Source organism: Sarcophilus harrisii, chromosome 4 (genome assembly GCF_902635505.1).
Source record: "Sarcophilus harrisii chromosome 4, mSarHar1.11, whole genome shotgun sequence".
NCBI lineage: Eukaryota > Metazoa > Chordata > Mammalia > Dasyuromorphia > Dasyuridae > Sarcophilus > Sarcophilus harrisii.
In genome coordinates this window covers 454,127,764-454,149,253 of record NC_045429.1, presented here as the reverse complement: position 1 = coordinate 454,149,253, position 21,490 = coordinate 454,127,764, and the positions used below count along the sequence as shown (strand labels likewise).

The 21,490-nt window shown below is 59.7% G+C and overlaps 1 protein-coding gene and 1 non-coding gene across 9 annotated transcripts; both read left to right on the top strand.

The window, feature by feature from the left end:
• Positions 1-18: 18 nt before the first annotated feature.
• On the top strand, positions 19-19,641 carry EIF4G1 (eukaryotic translation initiation factor 4 gamma 1). Of its 8 annotated transcripts, none has more exons than XM_031968089.1 (34): positions 19-120; positions 1,656-1,713; positions 1,788-1,903; positions 2,132-2,218; positions 2,687-2,707; positions 3,240-3,416; positions 3,627-3,726; positions 4,447-4,592; positions 5,301-5,393; positions 5,576-5,642; positions 5,741-6,604; positions 6,962-7,053; positions 7,149-7,335; positions 7,424-7,557; positions 7,710-7,877; positions 7,966-8,154; positions 8,446-8,643; positions 8,732-8,878; positions 9,353-9,589; positions 9,718-9,822; positions 9,929-10,088; positions 10,378-10,478; positions 10,602-10,704; positions 10,854-10,956; positions 11,059-11,291; positions 11,375-11,493; positions 11,597-11,769; positions 11,856-11,981; positions 12,076-12,157; positions 18,026-18,124; positions 18,227-18,361; positions 18,451-18,532; positions 18,646-18,786; positions 19,025-19,641. In XM_031968089.1, the coding sequence occupies exons 2-34, from the start codon at positions 1,665-1,667 to the stop codon at positions 19,204-19,206; spliced, it is 5,016 nt and encodes a 1,671-aa protein (XP_031823949.1). In that variant the 5' UTR covers positions 19-120; positions 1,656-1,664; the 3' UTR covers positions 19,207-19,641. The 8 variants fall into 8 exon arrangements, with proteins under 8 accessions (XP_031823949.1, XP_031823952.1, XP_031823951.1 ...); XM_031968092.1 differs by having other exon boundaries at positions 20-120; positions 4,447-4,541; XM_031968091.1 differs by having other exon boundaries at positions 20-120; positions 4,429-4,541.
• On the top strand, positions 10,225-10,300 carry LOC111720840. Its single transcript, XR_002770333.1, has one exon. It is a non-coding gene; the product is annotated as a small nucleolar RNA SNORD66 (small nucleolar RNA).
• Positions 19,642-21,490: the final 1,849 nt, after the last annotated feature.

Genomic DNA, 21,490 nt, shown 5'->3' with positions numbered 1-21,490 from the left:
CTGCGCCTCAGGGAAGAGGCGGCGGCGGAGCCGGAGCGGTGTGCGGGAGCCGGAAATGGTCGTGGACGGCGCCTGTGCGGCTGCGTGGGGCTCGGCCGCGCGGACTGAAGGAGACTGAAGGTAACGGCGCCATGTCCGGGCCCGAGCCGGGCCCCCTCCCCCCGGCATCCGCCGCCATCCGGCTCGGGGCCGCCCGCCCGGCTCCGCTGCTGCCGGGCCCGGCCCGGCCCCGCCCCGCCGCCCGCCCTCCCTCCGGGCCCGGCCCGGCCCGGCCCCGCGCTCAGCCGGGCCCGGCCCCGCCGCCGCCCGCCTGCCCACGTGTGCCGGCGGCCCGCCGGGCCGGGCCGGGCCGGGGCTGCTCGGGCTACGCTCCGCCGCCGCCCCGGGAGGGAGGAGCTCGGGCCAGGCCCGGGCCACGCTCCCGGCCCCGCGCCCCCCGTCCTCCTCCTCCTCCTTCCGGCGTGGGCCCGGTGCCTCTGGCCTGTGAGAGGGAGCCCTTCTATTGAGCACCTGCTGTGTGCCTGGGGGTGGGAGGGCTGCTCCGTGAGGGGAAACGTGCCTGTGCGCCCGGCCCTGGGCTCTCCGGGTCTTCTTGGCTCTGTAAGATCAAGCGCTGCCTGCTGAGCTCCTACTGTGTGCCAGGCCCTTGGGGGTCTCCCCCTCCTCCAAGAGGTAACCTCCGCTTAGCACCTAGTAGGGCTCTCTCCCCTCCCCCCGCTCTGAAAGAGGAAGTATCTCCAATTTAGCACCTACTGTGTGCCGGGCACTGGGGCCTCCCCCTTTTCTTTCTCTGAGGGGAAGCACTGTCTGCTCAGCTCCTACCGGGTGCCAAGCACTTGGGGGCCGTTCCCGGGGCTCTGCAAGAAGCCTTTCTTACAGTACCTACTGTGTGTGGGACACGGGGCCTCCTCCCAGCTCTGCTCTGTAAGAGCGAGTCCTGCTTGTTCAGCTCCTACCGGGTGCCAAGCACTGGGGCCCCCTCCCCTGTTCTCCAGGCTCTGGAAGAAGCTTTTCTAACTTAGCACTTAGCATGTGTCGGGGCCTGTGTCAGCGCTTTCCTATTCAGCTCCCACTGGGTGCCGGGCCCTCCTGCCCCTTCCCCAGCCGCCTTTTGTGAGCTCCCACTGGGTGCCGGGCCCTCCTGCCCCTTCCCCAGCTGCCTTTGAGAGCTCCCACTGGGTGCCGGGCCCTCCTGCCCCTTCCCCAGCCGCCTTTTGTGAGCTCCCACTGGGTGCCGGGCCCTCCTGCCCCTTCCCCAGCCGCCTTTGAGAGCTCCCACTGGGTGCCCGGCATCGTGCCCTCTCCCTTCTCCGCCGCCCCTTCCCCATCCCCTTTCCCAGGACTGTGGCGGCCTTCCCTTCTGGGCTCGGCCCCCATAGCAGGGCTGCTTCTGGTCCCCCTTGCCCAGAGGCCCCGGCTCCCCCACCCCCGCCCTCGCTGGGGCCCAGGGGCAGCTTCCTCTGGCACTTTGTCCTTCACGTGCTTCTTAGACAAAAACCATTCATCGCGGTGTGTCTCTTGCTGCCTCCCGGGGGGGGGGGGGGTCCCTTCCTTTTTTGTTCCTGGAGCCTGGTGCCAGGGAGACCTGGAATTTCCGGTTCTGTGGGTCTCGGGCTCCTGGAGCGGGGCTGATCCCCCCTCCCTTCTCCTCCTAGGCCCCTCGGATGCCCAGAGCCCGTAGGCCACAGCGTGGATTTGTTGTTTCCCGAGGGGGTGAGTGAAGGGCAGGTGGGAGGCCCCAGGTTGGCCAGGGACAGTGAGCGTGCCAGCGGAGCTCGGGGCCTTAGATCCCCCCCTCTTTCTTCACAGGTGCTGGGGGGACCCTGATGTGGCACCAAATGAAATGAACAAAGCTCCACAGCCCACAGGCCCCCCACCTGCCCCATCCCCTGGACTCCCCCAGGTAATGGGCCCAGAGCTGAGGGGGGGACGAGGGTAGAGCACGCTCCAGTGGGGTTCCCTCCTCTCAGCCCCCTCGTTGGGGGACAAAGTTCGAGCCTTGGGCAGGGAGGGGGCCGTGACCTTCCGTAGAGAAACTGCCAGCTCCCTCCTTGACCCGCTCCGTCCTCCCCCCTGCGGCTTCCCTTTCCCTTAGTCTCTCCTCTCGCTGAACTCTGTCTCCCCCCTTCAGCCGGCGTTCCCCCCGGGGCAGACGGCACCGGTGGTGTTTAACCCGCCACCAGCGACCCAAATGAACACGCCTTCTCAGCCCCGCCAGGTGAGGGTCTGTGGGGAGGCAGCAGGGACTTGGGGGGGGCTGGGGAAGGACCAGGAGAGTAGTGGTCAGGGCCCGGCTCCTCGCACCTGACTCTGATCTCTTCCAATCCTTGTTCTCCTGTGTCCCCTTACTCTTTTTCAGTGAATTATTTGCTAATGAGTGCCCACAGGAGACACGCCTAGGTTATGGGGGTGACCCTAACGGGGAGCCCCGAGCTGGGAGCAGTGCACCTGGGGTGGCCCTAATGGAGCTCACATCTTTTCTGTCTCCTCTCTTCTCCCGGTGGTCGCAGTAGCTCTGGTCATTGTCCCTTGTTGCCACTAGCCCTGGGGGAGAGGAGCCCTGATTTTTCTCCCCTTCCCTGCTTCCTTCCTCCTGAGAAGGGATGCTTCTTTCCTTACTCTCCTCACTCCATCCCTGGCCACCTGGGGGATAATTCTCTTCTTTCCTGTCCCCATGTGCTCTCAGGGAGGATTCAGGTCTCTGCAGGTAATGCCTCTTGCCTGGTCCTGGACCATAGCCTGGTCTCCCAGTCACGGGCGGGGCAGCAGGGCCAGGGTCCTGGGGATGCTGGAGGCCGCCTCCTGCCGGGCGCCCAGCGGAGGGAGCCAGCCCAGTGCATGTCGAGGGGGCTGGGGCTGGGGCTGGCCCGGCCCCTGCTCTGGGAAGGGAGTGAGCCCTGCATGTTCACAGCCGCCTCCCTAGTGTCTGGGGGGTGGGGCGGGCAGGCAGAGCAGTGCATGCTGGTCTATCGGTTGCCTGGAAGTGTCAGGGAAGGCAGGGCCGCTTTTGTGTGAGGGGACCTTTCGACGCTGCCATATGGAGTGCATGGTTCTCTGGGAGCGAGAGTGCTGGAGTGAGGCCGAGGTGAAGGGAAGGCCCAGAGGAGCGAGTGAGGGAGCGCTCGGGCCCGCGGAGCCCGCGGCCGCTTAGCGTAGCCCTCCTGCCCCCGCCGGTCGCGGTCTGGGTCTGGGGGCGCGCCGTGACGCTGTCCGTTCCCTTTCCTTCCTCACCCTCCCAGCATTTCTATCCAAGCCGGGCTCAGCCCCCCAGTAGCGCAGCCTCCCGAGTGCAGAGTGCAGCCCCCACCAGGCCTGGCCCGGCTGCCCACGTCTATCCTGCGGGTTCCCAGGTGATGATGATCCCCTCCCAGATCTCCTACCCGCCCTCCCAAGGCGCCTACTACATCCCTGGACAGGTGAGGCAGGGGTCTCCTTTCCTGGGAGGGGGGAACTTGCCTAGTCTCCATCCCCCGGGTTCTAGGCTGAGGCGTCCGGCCCTAGCCCCTGGCCAGGCCCCCCTTGCCCCTCCCTCCCTCCTCCCCTCCCCGGGCCCCAGGAGGACGGCCAGGTACTCATTGCCACTTCCTCCCTCCATCCCTCCCTCCCTCCCTCCCTCCCTCCCCCAGGGCCGATCCACATATGTTGTCCCAACCCAGCAGTATCCAGTGCAACCTGGAGCCCCCAGCTTCTACCCCGGAGCCAGCCCCACTGAATTTGGGACCTACGGTGAGTGAGCAGAGCGGGGCCGGCCCTGGCGGCGGCTCCAGCCTCCCGGAGCGGCTCGCAGTGGGTGCTTAATGTTTAACAAGGAGTGGGGGGCGGGGAGGACATCCCCTGCCCAGGTTGGGCCTCGCAGCCTGCCCCAGGGCCTCCCCAAGTCGGAGGTCCACGTGCGGCAACGCTTTCGGGAGGCGCACGTCCCTGCCTGCTGGTGGGCCGGGCCGCCCACAAGGGTCCCACCTCTGCCAGAGGGCAGGTGGAATGGGGGTTGTGGACAGGTGCCCCCCACTCGGTGGGGTCTCTGTGGTCTCCCTCCCTGAGTGGGAAGGAGGAAAGGGCGACCCCCACAGGGGCCCTTTGTGGCTATCGCTGGGTCTCTGACCTCGGGTCAGGGCCCGGAAGATGGGGGGGGTGTGTCTGTGTATATGCGTGGGGGGTGCCTTCCATCGAGAGGTGTGTGTGTGAGGAATCCTTGTAAACGCAGCTCAGACTGGTTCCCCGGCTTCTGTAGACGCCGAGAGTTCCCTGGGGGTGGGGGGCGGAGCAAGGGGCAGAGGCCCTGGGTCCCCTCCCCTCCTCCCGAGTGGGGAAAGCAGGGTTCTGGGGGCCCAAGGGGCGCACAAGCCGTCTGTCCGTCCATGGCTGGGTCCTGACGTTTGCCATCGCTCCTCGTTCTCCCCCCTCCCCTCCTCGGTCCCTTCTGCAAAGCCGGTGCTTACTATCCAGCCCAGGGCGTGCAACAGTTTCCACCTGGCGTGGCCCCCGCCCCAGTCATGATGAACCAGCCACCCCAGATCCCTCCCAAGAGGGAACGAAAGACGGTGAGCCGCGGCGGCCGGGGAGAGTCGGGGCTCTGGGAAGGAGGCGGCAAGGTCAGGTGGGAGCGAGGGCACTGTGGGCCAGAGCAGGGGGATTCTGGGAGAAGGGTTCCAGCCAGGAGGGGAGGGGGCGAGGGAAGGGCCCTGTGGATTTTGACAGCCCGGCAGCGGAGGTTTGGCCCCGAGGAGCCCGCGGGGCGTGTAGGGGCGGCCTGAGAGGCCTGGGTTCCCGGGGGCTCCGTGTTGGGTTTTGTTTCTTGGGAATGATTTTGTCATGTGTGCTGTACCCCCACCCCATCCCCCACGGCCTGGAAGCTCTTGGTAGCCTCCGCCTCTGCTCAGTCCTCCAGCCCTGGGCGTGGTGCCCAGAATGGGGTGCCAGGGCTGGGGAAGCCGCTGAGTCACTGTGGCTCCACCCCTTGGAGCCCGGGCCCTGCCCAGAGAGCAGGCAATCCTTGGCCAGAATTGGGCTGTTTGAGGGCTGGATCTGAGTCCCCAAGGTGGGAGGAGGGAGGAGTCTGCTGTTGGCTTAGAGCATTGGGGGGGCAGTGGTGAGGGAGGGCATTGTGATGCACTGGGGACTCTGTGAGGTCGAGGGTCTCGAGGGGCGGGGGCTACGACTCCAGGAGCAGGGTCAGCAGTGGAATTCAGGGGCTTCCTGCTATCTACCTACCTGTTTCCTAGTGGGGGAGGGGTGGAGTGGGGGCAGGGAGGAGAAGTGGGCTCCCCCTGCTCCCCACTCAGCTTACACCCTTTTCCCAGATTCGGATCCGAGATCCCAACCAGGGAGGGAAGGATATCACAGAGGAGATCATGTCTGGGGCCCGGACCTCCTCCACTCCCACTCCTCCCCAGGTACCCAGGGTGGCGCCGGCCCTCTCCCCGTGGCCGCCCCACAGTCCGAGGGGGAGGGCTCCGACTTCGGACAGGGTCTCCCCTCTTTCCCCAGAGCGCCCAGGCAGGGGGTCTCAGGGGTCCGGGACTCTGGGGAGGGGGAAGGCCTCGGGACCAGCAGGTTGACCTTGTGCTTCCCACAGACAGGAGGAGGTCTGGAGCCTCAGGCTAACGGGGAGACTCCCCAGGTCGCTGTCATCGTCCGCCCAGGTGAGCGGCCCCCCCCCGCCCCCAGAGGGCTGGGGGGAGGGGAGCGGGTTGGGAAGGGCAGCGGCGTTGGGACCCTCATTCTTTCCCCTCCGTCACAGATGAACGACCTCAGGAAGTGACCGCGGGGGCCCGGCCAGGGGCTGGCCCAGAGCGCAGCCCCTCCGAATCTCCATCCCAGCCATCCTCTCCTTCCCCGGCCCCGTCACCGCCACCTCCAGCTCTACAGCCAGGGCCCGAGCCGGGGCTCCCGGTTGTCCCCATTACCGAGGACGCGATGACAGCCGCCGTGATAATGCAGTTGCCTGTCGAGGAAGCCGCCTCCACTGCCCACGAAGCCTCACAGCCGCCCTGCCCTGCTCCTGCGCCGCCACAGCCCCGCGCCTCTCCCGGACCCTCCCCGGAGGCAGAAGTGACTAGTGCTCCAGCGGCCCCCGAGCCTGCCACTGCCCAGGCTCCCGGCCTCCAACAGTCTCCAGACACGGCGCTTTCCCCCGAGCCCAACGGCGTGGCCCCCGCGGAGGAGCCCGAGGCCCAGCCAGAGGTGGGCCAGGCTGAAGCGGTTCCAGTGCCGCCACCCCCCCCAGCCTGCCCCCAGGAATTCACAGTTGTGGCCCCTACGGCCCAGCCTGAGGAGCTGCCCAACGGGGCCCCCTCTCCCCCTGCCACGGACCTGAGCCCTATTGCTGAGCCCGAGGAGCCGGCTGAGGAGGTGGCGGTGGCGGCGGCGGCGCCAGCGCCGGCACCAGCGCCGGCACTCCCCACCCTCCCTGCCGACCTTCCCGGGCCACCTGCTGCACCTCCTGCCCAGGAGGAAGAGCTAGAGAATGAGGAGGAGGAGGAGGAGGAGGACGAGGAGGAAGGGGAGACTGAAGGGGAGAAGGGAGGAGAGGAATCGTTGCCCCCTGAGACCACCCCCACCCCAGCCCCCCTTCCCCAGAGCCTTGACGAGACAGCCACCCAAGGTGAGGGGTAGAGGGGTGGGATAGCTGTTCACGGACTCGTTTGCTCGGGGGCGGAAGCCTCCTGGGCTCTGCTTAGCTTGTTCTGTACCTGGCGTCCCCTGTGGAAGAGGTTCTGGGAGGGGAGGGGGCCCCAGGATGCCCAGAGGTGCGTAGGGGCACGGGAGAGGTGGGGCCTGGCCGCCAGGGGGGCTTGTTCCTCCGCCAACGAGGCCGCGTCTGGGCCCCTGGAGCCTGCGATGGAACCGAGCCCCTGAGGAGGAGCCGGCACGGAGGCGCTGGAGCCGCCCGGGGAGCCTGGGCTGTGCCTGGAGCCAGGGGGAGCGTTTTAAAGTGTCTCGGCCTTTGGTCCCCTTCTAGTGGTGGCGATATCTGTGCCAAAGAAGAGACGGAGAATCAAGGAGCTGAACAAAAAGGAGACCGTGGGGGACCTGCTGGACGCCTTCAAGGAGGTGGGGGCCAGGGAGGAGGAGGGGGGAAGGGGCAGGAGGCCGGGTGGGAGCCGGGCGTGGGGCCAGCCCTAGAGCCCCCGGTCCTGTGCCCGCAGGGGAACGAGGGCACGCCGGAGCTGGAGAAGCAGTCCCCCGCGGGCAGTGCCCCCACCCCCGAGCCTGAGGGCAGCCCCCGGAGCCCCCGTCCCGAGGAGGCTGACGAAACCTGGGAGGAAAAGGAAGACAAGATGGATGACGCTGAGAACATCCAGCCTGGGGACCAGAAGTACCAGTACAAGTCAGGTGAGCTCTGGGCTCGAGGCAGTGGGACCAGGCTTGGGGGCCGGGGTCGGCAGCGCCGTTTAGAATCCCTCGCCCCTCGTCTTCTCAGATCAGTGGAAGCCGCTAAATCCAGAGGAGAAGAAGCGCTATGACCGGGAGTTCCTGCTTGGATTCCAGTTCATTTTTGCCAGTATGCAGAAGCCGGAGGGCCTGCCCCACATCAGTGACGTGGTGTTAGACAAGGTGGGTGCTGCTGGGGGGTGGGTGCTGGCCTGGGGGGGGGGGGGGGGGGGCGGGGGGGGGGCGGGGGGGGGGGGGGGGGGCGTCGTGGCCCGGGCTGCCCTGGGCCCTTCGTCATCCCCCTTCCATCCGCTGTGAGCTTCTTCTGTGTTCAGGCCAACAAGACACCCCTACGGCCGCTGGACCCCACCCGACTAACGATCATGAACTCCGGCCCCGACTTCACCCCATCTTTCGCCAACCTGGGTCGGCCCAACCTCAGCAATCGAGGACCCCCGAGAGGGCCCGGTGGAGGACCAGGCAACGAGCTGCCCCGGGGCCCGGTGAGTGGGGATGCCGACCCCTGGCGGGTGGGCTGGGGAAATCGGGGTGAGGCCCTCGCTCGGCCATCCTCACCCGGCCCCCTCTCAGCCGGCCGGCCTCGGCCCCCGGCGCTCCCAGCAGGGCCTCCGGAAGGAGCCGCGCAAGATCATTGCCACCGTGCTGCTCAGCGAGGATGTGAAGCTTAACAAGGCAGAGAAGGCCTGGAAGCCCAGCAGTAAGCGCGGCCCCACGGAAAAGGACCGGGGAGAGGAAGACGCGGATGGCAGCAAAACCCAGGTGCCTGCGCTCTGGGGGAGCCTCACGTGGCGCGCTCTGCTTCCCCCCCACGCTCTGGGGCCCTCATGTAGTGTGTTTTGCCCCCCGCGCTCTGGGGGCATCACATGGCACGCTCTGCTCCTCCCCCTCCCCCCCCCGCGCTCTGGGGCCCTCATGTAGCATGTTCTGCCTCCCCCCCCCTCCCCCTTGCTCTGGGGGCCTCACGTGGCACGCTGCTCCCCCTCTTGCGCTCTGCTCCCCCCCACAACATGGTCTTCTGCCCCGCCTTGACGCGCTCTGCCCCCCTTCCAGGACCTGTTCCGAAGGGTGCGCTCCATCCTGAACAAGCTGACGCCCCAGATGTTCCAGCAGCTGATGAAGCAGGTGCAGCAGCTGGCCATCGACACGGAGGAGCGCCTCAAGGGGGTCATCGACCTCATCTTTGAGAAGGCCATCTCGGAGCCCAACTTCTCGGTGGCCTACGCCAACATGTGCCGCTGCCTCATGGGGGTCAGTGCCCGCCCTTCCTAGCTGCCCCGGGGCCCCCGCCTCTGCAGCCGCCCCTTCCTGTTTAATGCCGCCCTTCCCTTCCCCACAGCTGAAGGTGCCCACCACCGACAAGCCCACGGTCACTGTCAACTTCCGGAAGCTGCTGCTGAACAGGTGCCAGAAGGAATTTGAGAAGGACAAGGACGACGATGAAGTGTTCGAGAAGAAGCAGAAGGAGATGGACGAGGCTGCGACGGTGCGGGCGGGCGTCCCCTGCCTCTCCCTTGGGCCTTGGGGGGGAGGGAGCCCGAGCCCTCTGCTTGCCCCCTGGGCAGACCCCCACGACCACCCCTCGCTGACCGCCGGCATGCACCCAGGAGGCTCGGGCCGGTGCCCGCTGCTTCCCAGTGTCCATACTGGGTGTGGCCTCCCGAGTTCTTTTCCACCAGTATCAGGCATTCATTCCCTTGCATTCAGGGTGTTGTTTGATGTGCCCACAGGCCTTATCTTGGTCATGTGCTCCCGGGAAGCCCCCCAGGTCTTTCTCCTTTGGGCCCTCAGTTCTCTGGTAGTTCGCAGGTGCTCACGTCCCTGGCCGCCTTTTCCCAAGGGTTTGCCCCCTCTCGGTGCTGGCCCGGCCTCGTGCAACGCGCTCAGGGATGGGGATGGGGGGCGGGCTGGCCCTGACCCACAGCTGATGCTCGCTCTGCCCCTCCCCTGTGGCCCCCAGGCAGAGGAACGGGGTCGCCTGAAGGAGGAGCTGGAGGAGGCCCGAGACGTGGCCCGACGGCGCTCCCTAGGCAACATCAAGTTCATCGGGGAGCTGTTCAAGCTGAAGATGCTGACGGAGGCCATCATGCACGACTGCGTGGTCAAGCTGCTGAAGAACCACGACGAGGAGTCTCTGGAGTGCCTCTGCCGGCTGCTCACCACCATCGGCAAAGACCTGGACTTCGAGAAGGCCAAGGTAGTGCCTCTTCCTGCTGGGCCTGCTCCGGATGTCGGGGGCTCGGGAGAGGGACCAGTGCCTGGCCCTGGTGCCCGGCCCGAGTGCCTGCCCCCCTCTCTGAGGCTTCTGCCTGCCCTCTCCCGCAGCCCCGCATGGATCAGTACTTCAACCAAATGGAGAAGATCATCAAGGAGAAGAAGACTTCGTCGCGGATCCGGTTTATGCTGCAGGACGTGCTGGATCTCCGAAGAGTGAGTGCTCCCCAGGCTGCGCCCCCAGCACCCCGTTCCCCCCTCCTGGGCACCCTCGGCCTTGTCCAGGTCCAGCCCTGACTCGGCCTTGGCCTTGTTCTTGCAGAGCAGCTGGGTGCCCCGCCGCGGAGACCAGGGCCCCAAGACCATCGACCAGATTCACAAGGAGGCCGAGATGGAGGAACATCGTGAGCACATCAAAGTCCAGCAGCTCATGGCCAAGGGCGGGGACAAGCGTCGGGGGCCTCCAGGGCCTCCCCCAGGCAGTGAGTCCTGAGAAGGGGCAGGGTCCGGCGCCTGGGCCGTCTTTGGGAGGAGGGAGCAGTGGGTGTCGGCCCTTCCCTTTGAGGAGGGTCCGCTTGTCAGAGCCGGGGTGGGATCAGGCGGGTGGGAGGACGGATTCTCCAGTGATGACCTCTAATTAGTGCCACGTGTCTGGGCCACTGAGACTCTGTGATGGAGCTGAGGTTCTGAGGAGAGTTGGGGCTGGTGTCGGTCTCTGGGCCAAGGCCGATCCAGGAACCGGGTTAGTGCTCACTGTCGCCCTCCCCCTAGGCCGAGGGGGTCTGATCGTGGATGACGGAGGCTGGAATACTGTTCCTATCAGTAAAGGCAGCCGCCCCATTGATACCTCCCGACTCACCAAGATCACCAAGGTAGGCGCCAGAGGCTGAGGGCTTGGCTTGGGGGGGTCTCTTGGGGCAGGAGCAGGGAAGGCTGGTCTTGTCCCCTTGGGATTGGAAAAGTCCTAACGGGGCTCGTGTCCTTTCTGATCTTAGCCTGGATCCATTGACTCCAACAACCAGCTCTTTGCCCCTGGGGGACGCTTGAGTTGGGGCAAGGGCAGCAGTGGGGGCATGGGAGCCAAGCCTTCGGATTCAGGTAGGAACAAAGGTAGGGGTGCCGGCCGTTGGGGCCCGGGATAGGGGGCCACGTCCAAGAGGTGGAGCCAGCCAGGTGTCCCTGGAATGGGGAAGAGGGCCCTAGACCAGAAAGAAACCGTTTGCATTTCGGAGCTCTTGTCTCCCCAGCCACCGAGACAGCCCGACCATCCACTAGCACCTTGAACCGTTTCTCAGCCCTTCAGCAGGCAGCCCCCGCAGAGAGCGCAGACTCAAGGCGCGTGGTGCAAAGGTGAGGTCTCTGACACCCGAGGGGTGCCCCTCTGCCCGCCTCTTCCTCCCAGGGCACATGCGGGCCGGGCTTTGGCTGAGGCTCGGCTGGTCCTCATTCTAGGAGCAGTCTGAGCCGGGAACGTGGCGAGAAAGCTGGGGACCGCGGGGACCGCCTGGAGCGTAGCGAGCGGGGAGGGGAGCGCGGGGACCGCCTGGACCGCGCTCGGGCCCAGATCCCCAAGCGGAGCTTCAGCAAGGAGGTGGAGGAGCGGAGCCGAGAGCGGCCTCTCCAAGCGGAGGGGCTGCGCAAGGCGGCCAGCCTGACCGAGGAGCGGGACCGCAGTCGGGACGCAGGTAAGGGGCAAGCAGGGCCAAGGAGGAGGGGGCTGCCTGGCTAGGTGGGCGGCCCCTCCACCTCCCTCTTAACTTCTCTGCAGTGAAGCGGGAGGGAGCCTCTGCCCCCTCTGGACCCCCCAAGGCTGCGCTGTCTGAGGAAGAGCTGGAGAAGAAGTCAAAAGCCATCATTGAGGAGTTCCTGCATCTCAATGACATGAAGGTGAGGTGGGGGCGGGCAGGGAGGGGCTGTCGGGAAGAGCGCGTGCCCTTGCCAGGGACCGGCCCACCTGACTACCCTCCCCCATTGCCCCCATGGCCTCCAGGAAGCGGTACAGTGTGTGCAGGAGCTCGCCTCGCCCTCGCTGCTTTTCATTTTCGTGCGGAACGGCATTGAGTCGACCCTGGAGCGCAGCACCATTGCCCGGGAGCACATGGGCCAGCTGTTGCACCAGCTTCTCTGTGCCGGGCACCTCAGCACCGCTCAATATTACCAAGGGTAAGCGGGCCCCTGGGGCAGCCCCTCGGGCACTGAGAGACGGGTCTGTGGCCCGTTCCCCAGGTCCTCACTTCGAGTCTTTGCAGGCTCCATGAGATCCTGGAGGTGGCTGAAGACATGGAAATCGACATCCCCCACGTGTGGCTGTACTTGGCAGAACTGGTGACGCCTATCCTTCGGGAAGGCGGGGTGCCCATGGGGGAGTTCTTCAGGTAACTTACCTCGGTGGCCGGCGGCGGGCCGGGCACGGGCCCGACTTTGGGGAGCTGGGGAAGTGACTCGGTCCGGCTTTCTCTGCTCTCACAGGGAAATATCGAAGCCGCTGAAACCCCTAGGCAAAGCTTCCCCTCTGCTACTGGAGATCCTGGGGCTCCTGTGCAAAAGTGTGGTGAGTGAGGAGCGCTGAGGGCGGGAGCAGACCCTGAGCCCGCAACCCCCTCTCCCAGTGTGTAGCCCCCGGCTCTGGAGTGGGGGTGGTGGTGAAATCAGGCTAAGTCTCCTCACTTCATGTGGGGATGTGTTGCTAGGGAACAAGAGGCCCAGGGCTCAAATCCCCTCTCTGCTGGGGCAAGTCACAGACTTCGGAGATGCACTCAGTCTGGGAGGAAGGGGGGAGGGGGAGGGTCTGACAGTTCCTGGACCTTCCTCCAGTGCCCCATCTTCACTCTGCAAGGGCCTTGACAAAGGGGCCTCCAGGGCTCCTTCCAGCTCAGGCATTTATGGAGCAAGAGTAAGTGGGACATGAGAAACCCATCAGGGAGAAGACCTGGAAGAGGAGGGGCAGGAAGGTGGGGCGGAGGCGCTCTCGCTTCTCTCCCGCACTGTTGCTCCCCGTTCCCCTCCCGCTGCCTCCTTTCCCCAGGGGCACAGGCCGCCTTTGTCCTGGGCTCCGGGTCTCGGGCACCAGATTGACTCTTGGGGGCTCAGTTGTCGGCCCCTGCCGATGACTGCACAATCTGTTGCGGGCCTCGAGTGGCTCTTTTGAGCCGCACGTTTCCATCCTCCTGGCGGATGATTCCGATTGCTGTGCTTTGTTGGCCTCTCCGATTCGGCCCGACCCAAAAGGGACTCGGGTGGGGTTTCTCCTCAATTCTGGTGGTTGTCTAGGAGGAAACGTAAGGGCCTCTGACTTTTGAAAGCCTGTCCCAGCTGGACCTTGCCATGCCACTTTGGCAGCCTTGCACATGGTTTCTATTTTCTATGGTCACACCGGTCTTGAAGGTATGTTCTTCATACACAGCATTTCGATTCTGCGCCATCTTTATCCTGACTTTCTCTGCCTTGGGCCTCCTACAATTCTTCTCCAGTGGCATTTTCTCCATGAAGCCTTTTCTTTGCTTTTTTTTAAATGTTAAACAATTTTTCTCATTTTCATTTTGAGTTCATGTTCTATTTTTCCCTCCCTCTCCTTTTTTCCTCCCCGAGCTAACCATCTTGCTGTAGGTTTTACATGTGCAATCACATAAACCATTTCCATCAAGTCATCGTGTAACAAGTTGGCAAAAAGAAAACCTGCTTCAGTCTCTTTTCAAATGGGATCAGTTCTTTGGAGGTGGATAGTGCGCTGGCTTCTTTAGTGCTTTGGGGTTGCTTTGGCTTATTTTATTGCTGAGAACAGTTGAGTCACTTATTTGAGCATCCTCCTCATATTGCTGTTACTTTGTATAATTTCTCCCGGTTCTGCTCACTTCACTTCATGTAAATCTTTCCAATTTTTCTGAAATCATCCTGTTTGCACCATTTTTCATAGAATAATAATATTCCGTCACAGTCATGATTTTTTGGCCAATTACCCAATTTTCAGTTTTCATTCTTAGCAGTCATAAAAAGAGCAGCTGTGCAGAGATATATAGACCTAGTCAGGGTACTGCTGGGACATTATCGTATTGCTGCTGCTGGAGTTGTGAACTGATCCAACTGTTCTGGAGAGCAGATTGGAACTGTGGCCAAAGGGCTAAAAAACTATTCCTGCCGGTTGACCTAGCATGAGTATGATGAGTAGATAAACTAGATCTTTGGCCAGGCGAGCTGGAATTGTCTCATTTTTCCCACATTCTCTCTGATATTTATCGGGTTCCTTTTTTGTCACATGAGCCACTCTGGTAGGTATGAAGGTGGTCCCTCAGTTATAATTTACATTTCTCTAATCGGTAGGGATTCAGAGCATTTTTTTTTTCGTGACCAGAGATAGCTTTGTGCTGAAAACTGCTCATATTCTTTTACCATTTATCAGTTGGGGAATGACCTGTATCGCAAACTTGACTCAATTCTGTGTATGCGAGAGAAATGAGAACTTCATCAGAGATACTCACTGCAACAAGTTTTTCCCCAGCTTTCTGCTCTCCTCGTTTTTCATTGATTTTGTTAGTGCAAAAAGTTTGCATTTTCTAATCCTCTCTGTCTTGTTGGTCCTAAATGCTTCTCCTCTCTGAAGGCCTGACAGAGACTCTTCCACGCTCTCCTGCTTTGATGAAGCCTTTTCTTGATTTGCCTGCTGTGACCGTTAGTGCCATCCCAAACTCTGGTGTTTGTTTTGTCCGAGTTCCCCATCTTTCCCAGTGTGACTGAGGCCACAGGAGTGGGCTGTCTCTTGTGTCTGGTATTGAGGGGGGCTTACCACATGCTGCTTTATTGATTAAAAGGCCCCTTTCTTTAGGAGAGGAGTGATGAGATAAGCTAGATTTTTGGCTGGAATTGTGGGGCTCGAAACAAGGCAGAACTTTAGAGTTAGCACCCCTGGCAGCCAGTGTTCTCCAGATCAGTGCATTTAAGATTTATTCAGGATGAATTTCAGGGGTTCAGAGATAGTGAAAAACCAACCTGTGCCCCAAAGCTGCTTACAGGCTACAAGAGGAAAACAACATGTGTGAACAGATGAGTCTATAGCCCTGGCAGCTGTGGGAGTCCAGAGGAGCTTCCTGTGGGAGAGGAAGCATGAGGGACGGTAGCAGCTGGCATTTTATAGCCCTTAAAGATTTGCAGAGACAGTCACTGGCAGTTTGGTAGAGTTGGTAATATGCCCGAACCCATATGGTTCAGCTGGTGTTTGAGGCACAAGTCCCTTAGCCTAGCCTCTGTCACCCTGCTGGCCGGTGGCTGAGGGAGGGCAGCCCGCCGGTGACAAACTTCCGAGGGGCCACGATGAAGAGGTTTTGTTTTGTCGTGGGGACAGTGGGAAACGGCACGATCTAGCTTCTTCCTCGGGAGCTGTGAGACGGATGGCTGGGAGGTAGAGCTAATAGCAGGGAGACCACTCGGGACACTGGCCGGGGTCCAGGCAAAAGGTCGAGAGGCTGTCAGTCTGGTAGAAGAGGGATGGCTGCCTAGATCAGGGAAAGGAGGGATCAAGGACAGTGAGGAGGTGGCGGACTGGGGGGCGTCTCACAGATACTGGAGAGATGAGGGATGGCATTAAGGGGCTGCTTCTGTGCTCTCTTCATGGAGGCCTTTGGGCCTGGGTTTGTTCCCTCTGTCAGTGGTTCTTGTTGAAACATGCACTTTACTTAAAACACAAGCCCATAGGCAGACATACCCATTTCACGACTGCCACCAGTGAGCAGGGAAAAAGCCCCGATAAGCACTTGTGTGGTCCCACAGAGCAGATGGCCACATCTGAAAATAACTGAATGCAAACTTTATAAAGCACCTGCACAGTCCGTAGCAAACAGAATGTCCTTTCTAAATTGTTTCTCCTTTCTGCATTTGAAATCCATGTCACCTCTGTTAGGAGAAAGGACGCTGCTTGTTGTAATAATTCTTTTGGACACATGGTGTTGATAGGAAGTTCTAAAGACTAGGATGATAGTCTCATTGTATAAATTGTTCTCTTGGTTCTGCTCACTTTGCTCTGTCCCAGTTCAGTGAGATCTTCCTGGTTTCCTCTGAAACTGTCCCATTTCCTCATTTCTTAAGGCACAGCAAGCCCCTGTTGTCAGTCTACAGCAAGAGGACACCCTCTTGGTTTCCATTTTGGGGGCTGCCACAAAGATTTTTGTACATAAAAGTTTTATTCTTTATTTTGATGTTTTGAGGATTGAGACCTCGTGAGATAAGGAGACATTGGGTCTGAATGATTTAGGACATTTGTGGGCCTCATCTTTTTTGGTGGGACAATACATTTTTAACTTTTTTTTTTTTTTTTTTTTAATTTTGAATCCCAAATTCCCTCCCTCCTTGAGAAAAGGTGAGCATTTTGCTATAGATTATTAATTAGCATGGGAAACATTTCCACATTAACCATATTGCAAAAAGAAAATAGACCAAAAAACCCTAAGAAAAGTAAAGTAACTAAAAAAAAAAAAAAATAGCTTTGCTCTTGCATTCCAATTCTATTAGTTCTCTGCTGGAGGTGGATAGCATTTTTCATTATCTTCCAGGATTGTATTGCTGAGAATAGCCAAGTCATTCACAGTTGAACATGGCATAGTATTGCGTGACTTTGTACGACGTTGTGGTTCACTTTGCATTACTTCATACCAGCTTACCCATATTTTTTTCTGAAGCCGTCCTTCATTTCTTAGTATTCCATCAAACTCATCTACCACAGTTTGTTTCCAAATTGTTGGACATCCCTTTAATTTCTAATCATTTGCTCAATACCACAAAAACAGCTGGGAAAATAATAGATGATTTTCCTTTTTTCTTTGATCCCTTTGGGATATAGACTTGGGACACCCAGTATTGCTGGGTCAAAAGAGCATGCAGAGTTTGGCCACAGTTCCAAATTATTATTCAAATTGTTTAGATCTGCCCACAACTCCACTAGTAGTGCATTAGTGTCCACTTAAGTTGTGGTTTGTGACCATCTAATATGCGGTCTCATAACTGAATGTGGGAGTTAGGAAATTATTTATGTATCTATTTTATATTGCTATATACTGAGAGTCACGTAAAAATTACAACCAAAAAAGGTAGAATAAAGGTATCAGTTTTTCTATATCCTCCAAAATCATTTTCATTTTTTGTCATAATAGTCAATCTGATAGATGTGGAGGTGGTAGCAGTTATTTTATTTTGCTTTTCTCTAATCAATAGTGATTTAAAATGTTTTTTATATGGCCACTGTAGATAGCTTTGATTCCTTCTGAAAACTGCCTATTCCTATCCTTTGACCATTTATCAACTTGTATTCTTACAAATTTGATTTAATTCTGTGTATGTTTGAGAAATGAGGTCTCTGTATCAGAAATAGTTGCTGTAAAATATTTTCCCCAGTTTTCTGATTAATTTTTAATCTTGGCCTTAGTTTTATTTGTGCAATAACCTTAAAATTTAATATAATCAAAATTGTTCTAATTTTGCAGTACTTGCTTGGTCCTAAACTGTTCATATACCATAGATCTGACAGGTAAACTGTCATGCTACTCTACTTTGCTCTTGATAATCACCTCGTGTGTGTAAATCATGTGCCCATTTTGACCTTATTTTACTGTGTGTGGAGTGAGGTCGTTGGTCTGTGTCTAATTTCTGCCGAACTCCTCTCCAATTTTCCCAGCCATTGTTGTTAATGGCTAGTTCCTACCCTAAAGCTGAGATCTTTGCATTTCTCAAACACTAGATTACTCTGGTCACTTACTACCGTGGTGTGGGCCTAATTCCAAATTGCTTTCCAGAATGGCTGTGCCAGCTCCCAACTCCAGCAGCACAGGAAAGCGGCTCTGTTCTCAGCTCCTCCTTTTAAACATTGTCCTATTTTGTCATCTTTGCCAGTCTGAATGTCAGAGGGGCTTTTTATTAGTGACTTAGAGAATTCTTTTTCATGGGATTGCTTTGTAGCTTTGTTTGTTTGGATTGTTTCTGAAAGGATTGTTTCTTTCTTTGAAAACTGCCTCTTTCTAGCCATGTGTTATTTGGGGAAGGCTTGTCTCTTCTTCCTTTGAATCAGTTCTGGATATGAGAGAAATTTAATGCAGATTTTCCTGGTTATATATTTTCCTTCTAATTATTTAATTCTCATTAGATTTTAAAAAAATTTCTCCTTAGATAAAATTGTATCCCTATGTTTAGTAATTTAGTAACTTAGTAAAATTTAGTAATCCCTATGAATTTTTTTCCTAACCATAGATCCAGAAGGTAAATTTCTTATCTGATTTAGGGTCTCTTTTATCTAGTTCACGTATCCATTTGGAACTTTGCTTAGTGTAAGGTATGATGGATGATCTGAACTGAGACCGCGGTCACGCTGTTCCTGAGGGATGGGCTTGGTGTATGAGAAGGGAAGCACAAAGGGGCTGAAGGGATCTTGCCTTTTTTCCAGGGTCACAAAAAAGTTGGGGTACTGTGGCGAGAGGCTGGGCTCAGCTGGAAGGAATTCCTACGTGAGGACCAGGACATCAACTCCTTTGTTACTGAGCAGGTAGGCGGGTAGGGCTGCCCTTAGATGGCGTCCTTTCGGTTCTGCTACAGACCCTCATGGGATTGGGCCTCCTCACCCCGACCCTTGAATTCTCCGTCTTAGAAAGTGGAATACACCCTGGGAGAGGAGTCGGAACCTCCGAGCCGACGAGAGCTTTCCCCCGACGAGCTGAGCCAGCAGCTGAAGAAGCTGCTTAAGGAGAGCACCAGCAACCAGAGAATCTATGACTGGATAGAGGTGAGAAGGGGCTGCGGTAGGGGTCGTGGGAAGGCAGCGGGAGGGCAGCGGGAGGGCCAGAGGGCTCACAGGTAGCACCTCTCCTTCAGGCCAACCTGAGCGAGCAGCAGGTGGCTTCCAATATCTTGGTCCGTGCACTCATGACCGCCGTCTGCTATTCAGCCATCATTTGTAAGCTGTGGGGGGCTCTCACTGCCTGGGGGGTGGGGAGGGCCGGGTTGATCCTGTGAGGGGTGCGGGCTGGAGGTGGGCCCAGCTGAGTCAACTCCCATCTTCGTTGGCAGTCGAGTCCCCCCTGCGGGTGGATGTGGCCGTCCTGAAGGCCCGAGCGAAACTTCTACAGAAATATGTGAATGATGAGCAGAAGGAGCTGCAGGCGCTCTATGCCCTCCAGGCGCTGGTGGTCACCCTGGAGCAGCCAGCCAGTAAGTCTGGGCCTGGGCCTGTCCATTTGGGGCCCCTCTGCTTGGGGCCCGGGCCGGGCAGCCTCATTGGTTCCTTGAGCTTGCCCTCCTTCCTTCTCCTCGGCCTCTGGCTCTAGTAAATCTTAAGTTTTGGGGATCTGCCACTCCCCCCCCCCCCCCCCCCCCACTCCCCCCCTATAAAGGATGAGAAAGGCCTGTCCCAGGCCCTGCCTCCTTACGAGGCCTTGCCTCCCTGCAGACCTACTACGCATGTTCTTCGACGCGCTCTACGATGAGGACGTAGTCAAAGAGGAGGCCTTCTACAGCTGGGAGAGCAGCAAGGACCCCGCCGAGCAGCAGGGCAAGGGCGTGGCCCTCAAGTCTGTCACTGCCTTCTTCACGTGGCTGCGCGAGGCCGAGGACGAGTCTGACCACAACTGAGGGCGGGCGCCGGCCAGGCGCCCGGGGGGTGGCCAGGCCACCCAAAGGGACACGCAGAGAGGGGCCGCACAGACTGCAGGGGGGGCTGCGGCGTGCGCCTGTAGCGTGGTGTGTCTGAGCTAATAAAGTGGTGGCTGACGAGGCAGGATGGCTTGGGGCTGCCTGGGCCCCCCCCTTCCAGGACGATGCCAGGCGCCCCTCCCCCCAGGGGCATAGAGATATATTATATATAAAGTCATAAAAATTGGTGTGGGGGTGGGGTACCACCGCCTACCCCTGGGGTCCTTTTTTTTATTTTAAGAAAATCACTTTTGGGACGGCCGTCCTCGCTGCTGGGGGCGTTCCGCCCCAGCCCCCCGCACCTCCTCTGCTACTGCCTGGGCAGGGGAAGGGGGGGCACGGTGCCTGTAATTATTAAACATGAATTCAATTAAGTTCCTTGCGTCTCTGCTTTCTGCCCCCCTCCCTGGAGGGGGCGCTGCCCTCTGCAGGGGATGGTCCCTCGAGCCTTTCTGGGCAGTTATCAGCCCCGGTGGCCGGAGAGGCTGTTCTCCCGTGGGGCCTGGAGAGTGGGCCCGCACGAACCTAGGGTGCTTGAGGCTGGGGAAGCCCTGACTGCGGCGGAGGGGGGGGGGGGGCTCGGGGCTTGTGCCCCCCGGGCTTGAGGAGTGAGAGAGCTGCAAGGTGATGAGGCAGGCCCGTGAAGGGCCCTGGGTTGGCTGAGGGCACGGGCGGGCTGGGGCGGGGGGGAGGGGAAGTAGTGATGGCGAAGGACCACCCCTCCAGCCGCCGCCTGGTGGTGAGGCATCGGCCGGGCCTCCGGACCCTGGGCGGGCTCCCGGGGCCCGCAGCCGCTTGGCCCACCTGGCTCGGCACCCCCCCCTCCCCTAGCTGTGACGTCAGCCCCGCTCCCCGCCCTCCCGGGCCCAGTGGCGTCACGGGGCCGGCATGAGTCCCCCGGTGGGCGGTGGGTTTTGGCCCTTTTCCCTTGCCTTGTTTTCTTTTTTCCTTCCCTCCCCTGGGCCCGGGAAGGGATGGGGGCGGTTTGGGTCCGGGGGGGAAGGTGGGGTTTCCGGGAGCCCCGGGGTAAAGAGAGGGCGGGGGGGGAGTTGGTTTGGGGGGGGGGGTTGGGGAAGGGGGGGCCTTGGTGGGGGGCCTGAGGGGGGGGATGGAGGGAGGGAGGAGGCCTGGGATGGGGGAGGGGGGGAGGGAGGGTTGGGGAGGGGGGGAGCCCGGGGGGGGGAGGAGGGAGGGCCTGGGTTCCCTCCGCCGGGAGGGAGGGGGGGGAGGGAGGGAGGGAGGGAGGGAGGGAGGGGAGGTTTGGTTTTGCCCTTACCTTTGGTTTTCCCTTGCCCTTGGGCGGGGTTTGGTTTTTACCTTGGGGGGTTTAGGTTTTGGCCCCTTGGGGTTTCCGTTTGGGCCCGGTTGTGTGTTTTCGCCGGGCCACGTCCTGGGGTGCCCTTGGGCCTTGGCCCGGCCTCGGGCTCCCGAAGTTTGGGGCCCCTGCCTGGGCCTGGGTTTCCCTTTCCCGGCCCTGGCTCTCATTCCCCGGAGATGGCCCCTGGGTGTTTGGGGCTGGTGTTTCGGGGAGGGATGTTGGGAAGATGGGGGTGGTTGGGGCCGGGGCCTTTTGGGGTTTGGGTTTCCTTGGGTTTTGGGGTTTGGTTTGTTTGTGCGGTTAGGGTTTGGGTTTGGGGGGGGGATGGGGGGGGGGGGGAGGTTGTTGGGGAGGTGAGGTTTCCGTTTCCCTTGGTTTTTGGAAAAGGAAGGTTTGGGTTTGGAAGGGTTTTGCCTTACCTTTCCGGGGGGCGTCCGGTCCCTTGGGCCCCTTGGGCCGTTGGCCCACAGGGGGGTGGGGGGTGGGCCCAGTTGAGGGGTTTCCCTTTGGGGGGGTTTTTGGTTTGGGAAAGGAAGTTGGGAGGGTTTGGGGGAGTTGGGGACCCTTGATGGGTTTTAGGTTTGGGGGACATTTACCCAGGGGGGGGGCCCCAGGGGGCTTTGGGGTTTTGGGTTTGGGGGATTCCTCCAACGGGGTGGGGTTCCTGAGGGAGGGGGATTGAGGGGAAGGGGGTTAGTGACCTTTTCCTTCCTCAGAGGGGTTTTGGGGGTGGCTGGTGGAGGTTGGCAAGAGAGGTTGTTTCTGGTTAGTTGGTTCGTTTCCTGTTTTGCTTGGGGGGGGATTTGGGGTTTTGGTGAGAGAGTTTAAGCGTTCCTTGGTTTTTGGTTGGGAGGGAGGGGTCGGGAGTTGGTGGTTTTGAGGGGGGAATTTGGCCCTGGCCAGAGG